Source organism: Bombus vancouverensis, chromosome 13 (genome assembly GCF_051014615.1).
Source record: "Bombus vancouverensis nearcticus chromosome 13, iyBomVanc1_principal, whole genome shotgun sequence".
Lineage (NCBI taxonomy): Eukaryota > Metazoa > Arthropoda > Insecta > Hymenoptera > Apidae > Bombus > Bombus vancouverensis.
Genome location: NC_134923.1, coordinates 11,345,795 through 11,358,851, shown reverse-complemented (window position 1 = coordinate 11,358,851; position 13,057 = coordinate 11,345,795). Strand labels below are relative to the sequence as shown.

At 27.7% G+C, this 13,057-nt stretch overlaps 3 protein-coding genes and 1 long non-coding RNA gene across 4 annotated transcripts; 2 read left to right on the top strand and 2 right to left on the bottom strand.

The window, feature by feature from the left end:
• The first annotated feature begins 34 nt into the window (after nt 1-34).
• On the top strand, nt 35-812 carry LOC143303504 (uncharacterized). The gene is made up of 2 exons (XR_013059893.1): nt 35-115; nt 248-812. It is a non-coding gene; the product is annotated as an uncharacterized LOC143303504 (long non-coding RNA).
• Nucleotides 813-839: 27 nt separating this feature from the next.
• On the bottom strand, nt 840-4,213 carry Cog8 (conserved oligomeric Golgi complex subunit 8). Its single transcript, XM_033340792.2, has 11 exons — nt 4,130-4,213; nt 3,516-3,825; nt 3,319-3,390; nt 3,124-3,248; nt 2,768-3,043; nt 2,490-2,703; nt 2,261-2,421; nt 1,918-2,193; nt 1,553-1,741; nt 1,313-1,468; nt 840-1,231 (listed from the first exon to the last, which is right to left on the bottom strand). The coding sequence occupies exons 2-11, from the start codon at nt 3,568-3,570 to the stop codon at nt 914-916; spliced, it is 1,842 nt and encodes a 613-aa protein (XP_033196683.2). The 5' UTR covers nt 3,571-3,825; nt 4,130-4,213; the 3' UTR covers nt 840-913.
• Nucleotides 4,160-5,654, top strand: mRpL48 (mitochondrial ribosomal protein L48). The gene is made up of 4 exons (XM_033340806.2): nt 4,160-4,299; nt 4,384-4,461; nt 4,557-4,690; nt 4,772-5,654. The coding sequence occupies exons 1-4, from the start codon at nt 4,276-4,278 to the stop codon at nt 5,061-5,063; spliced, it is 528 nt and encodes a 175-aa protein (XP_033196697.2). The 5' UTR covers nt 4,160-4,275; the 3' UTR covers nt 5,064-5,654.
• On the bottom strand, nt 5,185-10,605 carry frtz (WD repeat-containing and planar cell polarity effector protein fritz). Its single transcript, XM_033340768.2, has 15 exons — nt 10,227-10,605; nt 9,908-10,037; nt 9,642-9,819; nt 9,369-9,562; nt 9,155-9,255; nt 8,906-9,020; nt 8,633-8,842; nt 8,382-8,545; nt 8,184-8,291; nt 7,902-8,110; nt 7,702-7,825; nt 7,466-7,635; nt 5,697-7,396; nt 5,488-5,620; nt 5,185-5,418 (listed from the first exon to the last, which is right to left on the bottom strand). The coding sequence occupies exons 1-15, from the start codon at nt 10,307-10,309 to the stop codon at nt 5,333-5,335; spliced, it is 3,705 nt and encodes a 1,234-aa protein (XP_033196659.1). The 5' UTR covers nt 10,310-10,605; the 3' UTR covers nt 5,185-5,332.
• Between the last annotated feature and the right edge of the window lie 2,452 nt (nt 10,606-13,057).

The following is a 13,057-nucleotide window of genomic DNA, read 5'->3' as shown; positions in this document are numbered from 1 at the left end:
GAGGGCGCGACGCACGTAAGCACCTGTTTCATAAGCCAACTACTACATCCGTCCTGGGCCGTCCGCTCATTGCTCATTCCTGCGGCTGGATCGTCAGTCGTCACATCGTATCATAGTTAAGAAATCAGTATTTAATATTAATAAAATATTTAAATATTTTAAAACAATATATAACTTGACATAATTAGTCATGTAACTAACAAATTAATTGTAGAACTCCAATAAGTATAAAGTAAAATGTTTTTAGGCGTACACATCTGCAGAAAGAATACAATATCTATATACCAAAGCAAAACGAGACTGTCATATGTTAAGAATGCGTTTGAAAGCATTACCAGAAAGACATTTACAGGAAAAAGAGGAGATAAAAAGGTTACAAATTTATTTACAATGTTATTACAAAAATTTCGAAGGTTATATTAATGAAATGTCTGAAGACTATTAAAATAAAAAAGTAAATTGCTTACGTTTTTAATGGATGTAGAAGAAAAAGAAATGAAGAATCTGAAAAATTACTTTTAGAAAAATTACTATTAGAAAAATAAAAACTATTAAACAAGATGCATTAGATAATATTATATTAATTTAATTTCTGAAGATTGTTATGACATAATTTTCACAGATACGTGATAGATAAAAAGAATAATTCTAAAGGAGTTTCGTGTTTTCTATACAATATATGATATAGATATATGTTTAATATATAAATAAAAATTGATATGTCATAAATACTTTATAAAATATTATTTTCGCAATGTTATAATTTGGATATAAAAATTTCAATTCTATAGAATACACAACATTTACCACAACAGGAAATTGTTTTTACATTCATACAGTTAATCTAAAAAAGTATTTTTTTATTTACAATATTTTTGTATACAATAATATGCAATGAAACAAAAATTTACAATTATCTATTTTGATTTTCACCATTACCAGTTGAATTATTTGTAAGAATGTTACTATCTTCAATCAAATGTGTATTTCTTTCTTGTGAATCAGTAGATACAGTTTTCTGTTCTAGAGATAAATGTGACTGTGACATTTTTAATTTCTCCATTTGTGAAACAGTTCTATTTATTTCTGCAGTTTCAGGTAATGACGATATTTCAGAGGAAGTTCTTTGTATCAGTAGTGATTGTACATCAGACACTGGCAGATTTTTCGAAATTGGTAATAAAGGAGCCAAAGGTTCCAAAATAACGTCTCTGTTTAAGTATGTTATTCCCTATAAAAAATGCAGATTATTTGTTATATATATAGTGCTACTATGTGATTCATTTAAAAATAATTTTGTACATTTTCTTACCTCTGCTTGTAACAAATTTTCTGAAATGCCTAAATGAATTGCACTTTGATTTGGTGGAAAAATAACATGAATGCAGTACTGTACATAAGGAACCAATTGTTCACTCAAACATTCTATAAATTTGAGCATATTCTCCCTTTCTGAAGCTGCAAAAGCCTGAAAAAAATATGAATTGTATTAGATATATATCTATTTAATTTTAAACAATTGGTAAGATACAAGTTAAAAATATTAATTTACCTGTTGTTCTTGTTTATAAAAAAGTAATATTGACTTTGCTACATTATGTAAAGACTCTTGTAAAATCTTTGTACAAAAAACAGAAAGTGCTACTGGTGGACAAAGTCGTATTTCATTAAAAGCTGATATAAGTCCATTACAATATTCAGCTAATGGATAAAATTCAACCAATTGTTCTGGTGGATTCTCCTGCAAAATATGGTTTTCATTTGTATTATAAAGTGTAAATTTGAAACATAGATCCATTTCATTAATTGAAGAGAATATGGAATGTCACTGACTTATTTTTTCATATAGATTTTCCTCCTTTTGGCTTGTACCACCAATTCGGTGATACTCTGTATAATAAAAAGACAATTACTTACTGATTTAATTGTAGTAGTTATTTTAATAGTAGCCTTTTGTATTTTATTAATTAAGGTAAATGATTCCATATCACTCTCAAACTTTTTTGTTGTCTTGCGAATACTAGACTCAAATTTTTCCCCAATAACGCGTACAAATATATCAGACATTCGGCCTGTAAAATCAGCACCTACTCTACCAAATGATAAACCAAAATATGTACATTGACCCAAAATAGAATCTATTGATGTCACACCAGGTAAATCTTGTTCTAAAGTCATTAAAAATTGGGATATCTAGAAAAAAATTAATTATATTGTATTGAAGATATATTGTCAAAGAATACATAAATATCCAATATACCTTTTCTTCAACCCAATGATAAAATATAGCACACTCGTTTACAGTTATATCTCTTCCTGGTGTTATTAGTTCATCATCATTAAACATAGCTTTATATTGTGTTATTATATTGAATAAATGTATTCTGGATAATTCTATAGTTTTTGTGATATGAAGATTAGCTAAATGGAAATAATATACATTATTAAATTATCTATTTGATATAATGTTTTATACGAAATCAACCTACGGTCTTCTTTGGGAATAGCATTCAAAAGACTTTGAAGCCAGCTATCACGTGCTTGTAGAAATTTAATACGTAATTCAGGTTCTGTAAAAGCATCCATTGATCGTAATAATCCAACAAGTTGTAGACATCTGGCGAGTGGTAAATCACCTCTTAATGAACCAACAACTTGTCCCACCATGCCAGACCAACTGTTTTCAATTTCTGTCACTATGGACTAAATTATTAATAAACAACTTGGAATATATTTTGTTACATTCTGTAAGTATGTTAAATTATACCGATATAATTGGAATATCTCCGTGTTTAGTTCCTAACTGACGTGCATATTGAGATAATTCTAATGCTTCATTATATTGATTACTCCTTAAACAAGATTCCATTAACTGAGGCATTTCAAGTACTTCAAGTAATTCTGCATTTCTTGTTAGTGTTAAACTGTTTATTCTTCTATGTGTATTTATGTCTTTTGATATATCACAAAATGATTGGCACTTTCCCACAAATTTAGGTATCTCTTGTACAAGTCCATCAAGTCGATTTTCAGTCTCATTAAACTTGAAATTAAATAATATATTTTTATTAATGGATAGACCAATGAAACTATAAAAATTATTAAAGTTTGGAACATTATTACTTGTTTAAATATTTCTCTAGAACTTTCTGCTGTCTGAATAAATGTCTTATAATTTGCGAACACCAACTCTTGTGTAGTTTGCAATACTGAAGTTTTCTCATCATTCAAATGACCAGGCTCTTTATCTAAAAAGAAATAGATACTTTATAATCTGCTTTAAATTAAAGAATTACATATTAGAAAAAATTGCCTTACTGAGCTGATCAACATCGTAACCACCAAGTTTTGATAAGTATTGGTAAAAATCTGGATTCTCCTTCCATAATTCTGTAAGAATGTATAACAATGTATAATTATAACTAAAAAGATTTACTTCAAACAGGTAGTTTAAATGCGATATATCAATATTGAGAAGTGAGTTTGTTTCTGCTGTAGAAATAAAGATAAGTTACCTGGTATGCCACTTGGAAATACGAGATTTATTACATTTTCAGTTTCGATATCCATTGTTTATTTAAATAATACATTTGTACATACGACTGAAATACTTAAACTATTATTACGTACTGCATATTGTATATATATCTATAGGTTACACGTTTAGAATATCGTTTCGTATCTTGACAGAATACCTCGATTGTAACAGTACAATTATTGGCTGTTCGTTGAATGAATAGTATACAGGTCCCACAAGGAAGATCCAATGAATTTAATTCTTGACTGGACTACTGTTTAATGTATTAGTTTCAACTGCATGAAAAACTAAATTGTAACAAAAATAATTCAATCAAGAAATAAGAATGTATAAATAAAATATATTAAAAAACAGAGAGTTAAAATAAATTGAAATAGTTATATTAAAATAGAAATTTTATAAAGAGTTTCGATAAAATTTAATGATTATGTACCTATGTTACCGTTTATTTTTTATGCTTTTCAATAATAAACGACAATTTTAATGGATTTTATAAGATATTTTAATATAAAATAATTTTTCTTAAGTATGTATATCATACAATAGTGTAATAGTACCATAGACATACTATTGTGGACATGTGATTATTACCTGTTATTTCATACATGTAACATCTGATATTATCTAGTTATTAGCTATGATACAATTAAAATAATTAAAATAAGAGGTTATAACTAAAATTATTTATACTGAAACATTACACAGTAACTTTCAATAATTCTTTCATTTAATACAAAATGATATTAAATGTTCTCAAACAGGTAAATACATCTCTTTTTCACTCAAAATGAGGTTATATAAATCTACCGTATTTGTAAAAATAATTATTTAACCAAATTATACAGGTTACAGCATACTGTCGACGTCCTTTATTTAACGAGACAGTGAGATTATATAGTATATATGAACCGCCGTATTTAAAGGTTATCTATGAATAGTTTATATTTATCAAATTATACTTTATATTAAATTTGTACTATGATTATGTTTAATATTTAATTTATTTGTACTATTATAGCAAAAAGAATATGAGATACCAATTTGTCCTGTTTTAAATATACAAATTAGAGGATACAATTATCCTGTACTTGAGAGTTATCAAAGCTTTGTTCATAAAATAGCAAGTGTATTTAATTTTACTATTGATCAAAGGTAATATTATAGTCATATTTTTTAGTATAAAGAATTATTTGGTATTATATTATATCATAATGATGTGTTCTGTTTTCATAGCTTTCCTTTACCACATAGAGAATATAAGGTAAAAAGATATAAGAAAGGAGGTACTGTAGTCGATGCTGAATATGATTTAAAAATTTATGAGAGAGATATACAAATATCAAATGTGTCATCTATAAAATATCCTATTCTTATTAGAATATTAGAAGCAACTTTACCGGAAGGTGTTACATTACATGTTGATAAATATGATCCATCATTAGAAAGGAAACGTTTTATACCAAATAGGGAGTTGATTGATACCAAGAAAGAGTTAGATGAATTAATTGAAAATAGAGGAAAATAAGAGTAATAATTACTAAAAAATTATTAATTTATATAACAATAAAAAATTAGTTTTGTGTTGTAACTGGAAAAAATATTGAAGGAAGTTTTATAATTCATATAGCAATAAATAAATAATTCAGTTATGTAATTTAAAAATAACTTTTATTGTGTAAAAATTATGTACAATATAAAAGTATACATGTGCTTATTCAAGTTTTATATATATGTAAGTATAGAAAATATATATACATATATATATATCTTCGTATTTAAATTGAAATCTTCTTTTTATAATAGTCCAAAGTGTACAACTTTTATTTTTGAACCTTCTTCTTGTCTTGAAGATTCCTTTTCTTTGTCATTAATAGTTTCTTCTATAAAATATAATATTACATATTTGAACATATTACATATTATTATAATTATTAAACTATATCACTTACTTGGTAGTGGTTGAAAATCTTTAAGATAATCTTCATTTCCAAGGCACAATGGAAGACTTTCTGCTAACTCCCGTTTAGGATCAGTTAAATGTACTTGAGTAATTGTGGAACGTTTTTGTTTATGTGATTGACCCTAGAAATATAATAAAAAAAGTGAATACCACATATTTTTGATATCTTTAATACTTTACTTATGTTTATATACTTACTGTACCAGGTACTAAAATATGTGTAACAGTATCTGAAAATTTAACCTTTGGTTTTTCATTTGTTGTTAATGTTGTATCTGTGAAGATAGGAAAAGAAGAACAGGACGTAGAACTAGAAGTAGATGGTGATATGATAGGTAGAGGTGGAATGTTGGAAGATATCTTAGATTCTTTACTAATATTAGTATTTGTACTGTTTTGTGATGATACTAATTTTGAATGTCTATCAAATCTGTTTTGTGCACCATAAGTAGAAGAAAATTGTGAATTACCTAGTCTCGTATTATTAGTAGAGGAATGCATATCAATGTTATCACAACTTCCATGAAGTGAAATGCAATCAAAGTCATAATTAAATCTGTACCTAGATTTAATATTGGTATATTTAGGTTGATCTTGTAAAATATTGGATGCAGAATTTTGTCTTTGTAGTAAATACGAGTTGACGTTTCTTGTTCTAATAGATGAAACTTTTTTAATCGATTCATCAATATCAGCTAATCCTGATGTACTTCTAGATAAAGGAAGATTTTTTTTTGGAAGACTTTGAAAATAATTCGCAAATGAATTTGTTAAAGAAGGGGGTGGTGGAATATTGAAATCTACTTGTTTTTTTCCCAGGAAAGGTTGCTGTAATTTCATAATACTAGGATTATCATCATTATTAAAATTATTTGAACTGCCATTGCATGAATCTTTTACTTGATTTTCAAGAAAATTAAATGAAGTAGATGCAAGATTACTATGATTGTTATGTAAATTGCATGTTAATTTATTTGTTACAACAGAATCAGAAAGCGTTTTAGACACAAAATTACTGATTGTAACAGATGGCTTAATATTTTTTAAAGGAGATGAAACAGTATTTGAGTCAGATTTAGTAGTTACTAAATCATTAAAAGATTTATCATATGGATTTGAAATATCTGTACCAAGTGTACTAAATGATGTAGACATAATATTATTATCTATGTTATCTAATGAAGATTTTAATAGATTAGAAGAAACATCTGATGTAACTGATTCATGTGTCAGACTGTTAAAAGGAGTAGACATAAAACTATTTTCTTGTACTAGATTCGTTGTTATTGTATCATTAGGTATATTATCAAGAGGCAACTGCATTTCACCACGTAGGACCTTCTTCAGTGTGGTATCTACAGAGTTCTCATTAACTCGATTAGACATTCCTGTTTTTCTTTCATTTAAAGACAGACTCCCAAATGAAGTTGTCATTAAATCATCAGAAATGTTATTTAAAGATTGTGAATTGCTGGTAGAAGACATTGTAGATACTGATGTTGGATGTGCATGAATTTTATACAGTGGTTTGTTGAATGATGTTGATGTAAAAAATGTATTTGGAAGTGAAAGGTGAGATGAATGATGGAAGGAGGTTGTGGTAAGAGTATTATTAGATATACTGAAAGATTTTGTTTCTAGATTACAGTCAGTTTTTTCACTAGGTGATATGTCGGTAAATGAAGTAGATAATAAATTTTTATGAAGGGTATGTGGATGAAGAACTGGTAAGGGTGGAATTTGGTTGCTAGACTCTTTCTTATAATTGTGACATTTCGATTTTATGTCAGTTTGATTCTCCTTTGAAAAATTGTCACTTTCGTCACTATAAGATACTTCTCCTTTATCACTTATTGAATCAGAACACAATGAACAGGATGCTCTAGAACATGTAGAATCTGAAAATTGTTTTTTATGGTATATTCCTTGAACTAAAATGTATAACATGATATTTGATTTATTCTTACGTGAACTACTGCAACTATTTGATCTACTTAATATGCGTTCAGCATTTTCTTTTGCAGCAGTTGCCATTGCTGTATCATTTACGACTATTGCATAAAAGTGTATATCCATAAAAAGATCATGGTCATTCAAGTCTATAGCAAGCCTAAAAGCCTTTTCAAACATATGATACCTACAATATCTAGAATTAGTTTTATGCGTTACAGAAACGTTTTTCAAAAGTAAATATATGTAATACCTTAATAAGTGATGGAAGAAACGTCTTGTTAAATCTCTTATTTCGTCTCCATATTCTTCTTCAATAGCTTGACTTATTGGTTTAATAGGTACATGAAAACTGCCTAATGCATTTTGTATAAGATCTAGAGAGTCAAATTATATTATGTTTATGTTATATTATCCATTACAAAGCAATTAAACTACAGAAGTGTATCTTACTTTCCCGTTCTGTTGTCAATGGTAGTTTAAACAAATAATTTACTATCTGATTTAATGCATGCATACATGCACGAGAATGAGTATCCCAATTCATAGCTAATAGTAAAGAAGTTGCTTGTTCAACTTGCGATAAAGATAAATATCTCTTGACTAATACATCACCAGTAAAAGAATTTCCTTCCAACATTTTAAGAACACCAAGAGGTCCTCTATAAATTTATTATATTAATACCATTTTTACTTGTTACTTGTATTATAAAAAGAGCTTATATAACGTTATACCGTTGAAAAATTAACAATAATAAAGAATTTCCGTGATTATGTAAATTAATATAACAATTTAAATCAGTTTTTTTATTCCATTCCATGCGAAGTAATGCTGGTTGAATTCTACAATGTAAATAGATGTTTTGTATTGTATTATATGTGTAGCAAGTGCTGCTGTTATATCTTGGTAAGAAAGTAAAGTTAAAATAATACCTGAAATACGAAGATAAGTCAAGTATATTAGCTTGTGCTGCTTCTTCGGTCAATGTTTGACTTTTAATACAGGATAAAGCAATGTCAAAATGTTGAAATTGACCTTTATCATTTCCAACAACAAATATTATTCCATCACTATGCCACGATGCCAATGTAGGTATCTTAAATATATATACATATATATATCATTTTGAGCATTTTAGAAATCATTGTTTTAGTACTGCACTTTACATATATGCATAGCTTACAAAAGCTGCTTTTACACTAGCAGTAGTAGCTCTAGTCTGATCATAAATTATAACAGAACCATCTATACAACATAATAACAATAATTCTTGAGTTGGTGAAAATTTTACACAACTTGTATGTGTAGGTAATGATACAGAAACCATTGCTATTCTTTGAAGTTTATCTTGTTGAGAAACTTCATATGTACGCCATTCTATAGTTACTTCGCCCTATAAAGTACTCAATTGTATCCATTGTAACATTATAGGATATGAATGACACAATATTATTACCTTTCTTGAAACTTTTTGTTCTACAGAATGAATAATATTATCATTACATGCATCAAACATTATACATAAGGGATCAAATTCACTACGTATATAACAAATTAATTCTAATTTTACTCTGGAAATAAAAATACATTATCTATAAATTAAATTTGAAAGAAATTAATATTTTTATTAAACAGTAGATAGAGATAAAAGGACAGAATTAAAACAAATAAAATTAAAAACAAGGAAGAATCTCTGTTTGAATACCCTATTAAACGATAAAGATGTATGTTAGCACGATCATGTTCTTTTACAGCAGGACTCCAAGGATAAACTTCATTTATAGTAGATTTCCACCAAATTAAAATCTATAATTTATAACGTTCATTACAAATTCAAGAAAAGATAACTGGGAAGTTATTAGTTACAATATAAAGATAAAAGATCTTAATTCGATAAAATTTTTCACAAATATATTTACCAGATCACCACATTTATTGGTTTGTACTTTTTTGTCCAATCTGCGGCCATTAGGGCCAAAGAGATCAATCGTAGATAATTTTGGTTCAAGTTTATTAATTTTATCGAAGACATGTCTTTTCGATCTTGTAAAATGTACAACAGAAACTTGGTTATCGTTATAGATGCAAAGAATATAATTTTTTGTGATTATCACTATAAATATAAATAATAAAATGTCTACAACTCTTTGAATAAACATATAAATGTAAATCATATAAAAGTATACGATTACCATCTGATATATGTTCCAACAGTTTTCCTATGAGATACTTATCAAAAGTTATTTTACATACATCACCAGTGGCAATATTAACTTGTATTTGTATTAATAAAGCATTGTTTAACATTAATTGTAAAACACAGTCATCATACCACTGACAATGTACAATTGTATTATCCTTCAACTGTTCCTATAAGGATATAATTGTTCTTATATTATTTAATATATAGAACGCAAAACTAATTATATTTGTTCTTAGTAGTTGATTAGAAGTTTACCTCTAAGTATTTGATAGAATCTTTTAATTTATTTCCTTTTTTATTTGTTGGTACATATATCATACCTCGTTTCTGGCAATAAGATTTTTTGGCTTCTTCGTGTAAATGATCAATACGTTTATCATGATATCTATAATAGTAATATAAAATTTGTTCTTGTTATAATAATAAAAAGTATTGTATAAAAAAATTATTTATTTGTAAAACTATTACAATATTTTAGAATGCAAATGTTTTATACTACTATTTTGTACACAGTTTTATTAACATGTTTCTTTATTAGTATAATTTATAATACGAATGAATTAATTTGTCTCACCGAAATGCACCAAAGTCTGTACTCTTTATATTAATATTGTCGTCAAAAGTCCATAAGTTTACTTCACCCAACAATGTAAACATTATAAAACATAAAACACTACTACTCTAAAAGCATTGAATATTCATATCAAACTGTATATAAACAAAGTCACGTTGGGTCTAAAAGGGTTATGTTGTGTTACATTAGAATCAAATATAGTTCATTCAAATATATATGATAAACACAAAAGGCACACTATTTTATTTACTATTACTGGAACTTGTTCTTCACCATTTTGTTATAGAATACTGTATTACCGGTATGTCACTTAGACTGCAATTGCAATGTCATTCATAAATCATAAGTATCACAAGTATTGGATCATAGACTTATAATATAAGTCCATGTATAGGATGAACTTAATGCACTTTTATGTCGGGAACTTTAGAGCCCGTTTACCATTTTAGTATCATTCTCAACGTTACCGATTCAGCATATGTCAGGTGACCCTCTCAGCATTTCTGTACCACATGCGACATTACCGATTCATTATAGTAGTGCGAATTGATACAAATAGGGTATACGAAATACAAAAATAACAAAATACAAAAATTCCATACTTGCGGAACATTTATTTATTTATTTTTATTATGAAATAATTGATGATTCCGAATAGGCTCTGTTATAGAATACAGTTGTTGAACATAATAGAAACTATTTTGACGAATAAAATCATATTTAGTAGAAAAGAAGCATTATTTCATTACATATTGTCAAAATTATTCCACCAGATTCGATACGATTTCACAAACGAAGCTTCAATCTAACTATGAGTCTTAAAATTAAGACTTGAAACTAAAAGTAAATCTTGCATCGTCCTACGTCGTAGGTCGATTGATAAACTTATCGTTCTTGAAGTTAGAACTTAAAATAGGGAGCATAAAATAAAGGAACATAAAATAAATTTCAAAGAAACGATATTTAGCACGATTTTTAATGATAATTGTTTAAATTACACCTTGTTTAGAGCTTGGAAACGAATCGAATTATGTATTAGGTAGTACTGTTTCGTGATTGCTGACGCAACTGATAAACCGATGATCTATCCAATAAATTGTGAGAATACACCATATGTCCAATAATAATACTTCGATTCGACACGGATAGTATACACATGATTACACTTGTTGCTACTATATCACGTAACAATATTAGATCTCGCATTTGCACAAATAGAAAATTATATTTCAGTCATTTCGTTTTAAATTTCACTTCGGTTATATCTTCGTAAGTGCATTTTCTAATTACTCGTAACGAATCAAAAATATTATTAAATGAAATGCTATATTACTTTCATTGCAATAAATCAATTAAATCTCGGAGAGTATTACAGTACGTGAAATGGTAAATCAGTCGTTAATTTTATAGAAACTGGAAATTAACGCGAGTAAAGTGCCCTTTTCAAATTTATATAATATTTACGCGTATCTCTATGGTTTTAATCTCTATATATAACATTTTCATGTAAAATTATTAATTCCTTTTTCAAACACATACCGTTCTCGATCTTTCGAAAATATTTATACAATTCTACCTATAGTGCGCCAAATAAAAAGAAAGTCGATAAATGCGATTAACGCAACAGTCGTTGTAATAATAGAAAAACTACGACGATGTTTGACGCGGAAGATTCATCAGCCATCGAACTTGCTTTCACAAGACGGATTTCTTGTTATCAGTTGTTTCATTTGCAAACAAGCAAGCGAAAATATAGATTTCATCGATAAACTTTGTCTTATTTGGCCGAATAAATGCTATCGATACGCTAGTGAAATTATATCATTGTATAGATATTGATGTGAGGGTTGGAATTGTTGTTGCGCGTCTTTAGACTGATTTATATATTATTTTCTTTATATGTTATTTTCCATTGTAAGTAGAATAGAACAGGAACAATGAGGATCATTTCCCGCGGGTGTACGATTAGAATTTCGATTTACCGAACCATTATTCATTGCATAATGAATAAGCTCTTTGCATGAAACGTTTGTGTGCGACGAAACTTGTTTCGATACCATGTACATACATTTAAACTTCTTGGAGGTAAGTATTCTTGGCTATGTACCAACGTTTTATCGTTTTAATTATGTACTGTTTCAATTTCTACATCCATTGGAACGAAATACGTTACTTTTAACCGATATCGCGTCAAGTTGTAATTAAATTCTTAAAAATGTATAAAATTATCGTATCTCAATCGTTAATTGCAAGTGTCGGGTAAAAAAGTAAACGAAGTTGTTGAATCCTTTAATTTGGAATTGAAAGTTTCTCGTGCTGTTATTAGCTCTATCTAGAAATGGAAAGCATTATTAAAATTTACATTGTATAAAGGAGAGAACTTAAAAAATATTACAAATTTTTGTATCAGAAATCTAGATCTCTTTAAAGTGATTTAAACGATGTAGAATTTTTATCTCGCAAACAGGAAAAGAGACAAAGGGATAATCAAATAGAAGTTACACTCGCTTACATATTGCGCTTTGGTCTATAGATCGATTTATATATAGAAAGAAGGTCATACAAACGATCGAAGTTATAGAAAAATCTTGCTTTTTCTTAGAACGGATTATCGGTTTTTGGAAAGTATATTTTTCGTTTTTTTTTTCACATATCTTTACAGAAAAAAAATTATGTTTGTTCAGGATAGGCATTAAGATTAGCGATCAGTTTACATTTTCTTTTGTTGGTAACAAAGAGGGTTAATGTTCTTGGCATAATAGCTTGATTATAGAAACTATATCAAGATCGTTGAATATCAGCTAAATAATGTTCTTCTCTGCTCAAATACT

Bases quoted from the DNA above. Each gene is read 5' to 3' on its own strand.
- Cog8 (XM_033340792.2), bottom strand. From the start codon at position 3,570: ATGGATATCGAAACTGAAAATGTAATAAATCTCGTATTTCCAAGTGGC. The intron at 3,391-3,515 runs GTAACTTATCTT...ACATTCTTACAG, and splicing joins ATTTCCAAGTGGCATACCAG to AATTATGGAAGGAGAATCCA. The intron at 3,044-3,123 runs GTAATAATGTTC...TTTAATTTCAAG, and splicing joins CTAGAGAAATATTTAAACAA to TTTAATGAGACTGAAAATCG.
- mRpL48 (XM_033340806.2), top strand. From the start codon at position 4,276: ATGATATTAAATGTTCTCAAACAG. The intron at 4,462-4,556 runs GTTATCTATGAA...GTACTATTATAG, and splicing joins ATGAACCGCCGTATTTAAAG to CAAAAAGAATATGAGATACC. The intron at 4,691-4,771 runs GTAATATTATAG...CTGTTTTCATAG, and splicing joins AATTTTACTATTGATCAAAG to CTTTCCTTTACCACATAGAG.
- frtz (XM_033340768.2), bottom strand. From the start codon at position 10,309: ATGTTTACATTGTTGGGTGAAGTAAACTTATGGACTTTTGACGACAAT. The intron at 8,546-8,632 runs GTAAGCTATGCA...TATATATTTAAG, and splicing joins CTAGTGTAAAAGCAGCTTTT to ATACCTACATTGGCATCGTG. The intron at 7,397-7,465 runs GTAAGAATAAAT...AACAATTTTCAG, and splicing joins AAATAGTTGCAGTAGTTCAC to ATTCTACATGTTCTAGAGCA.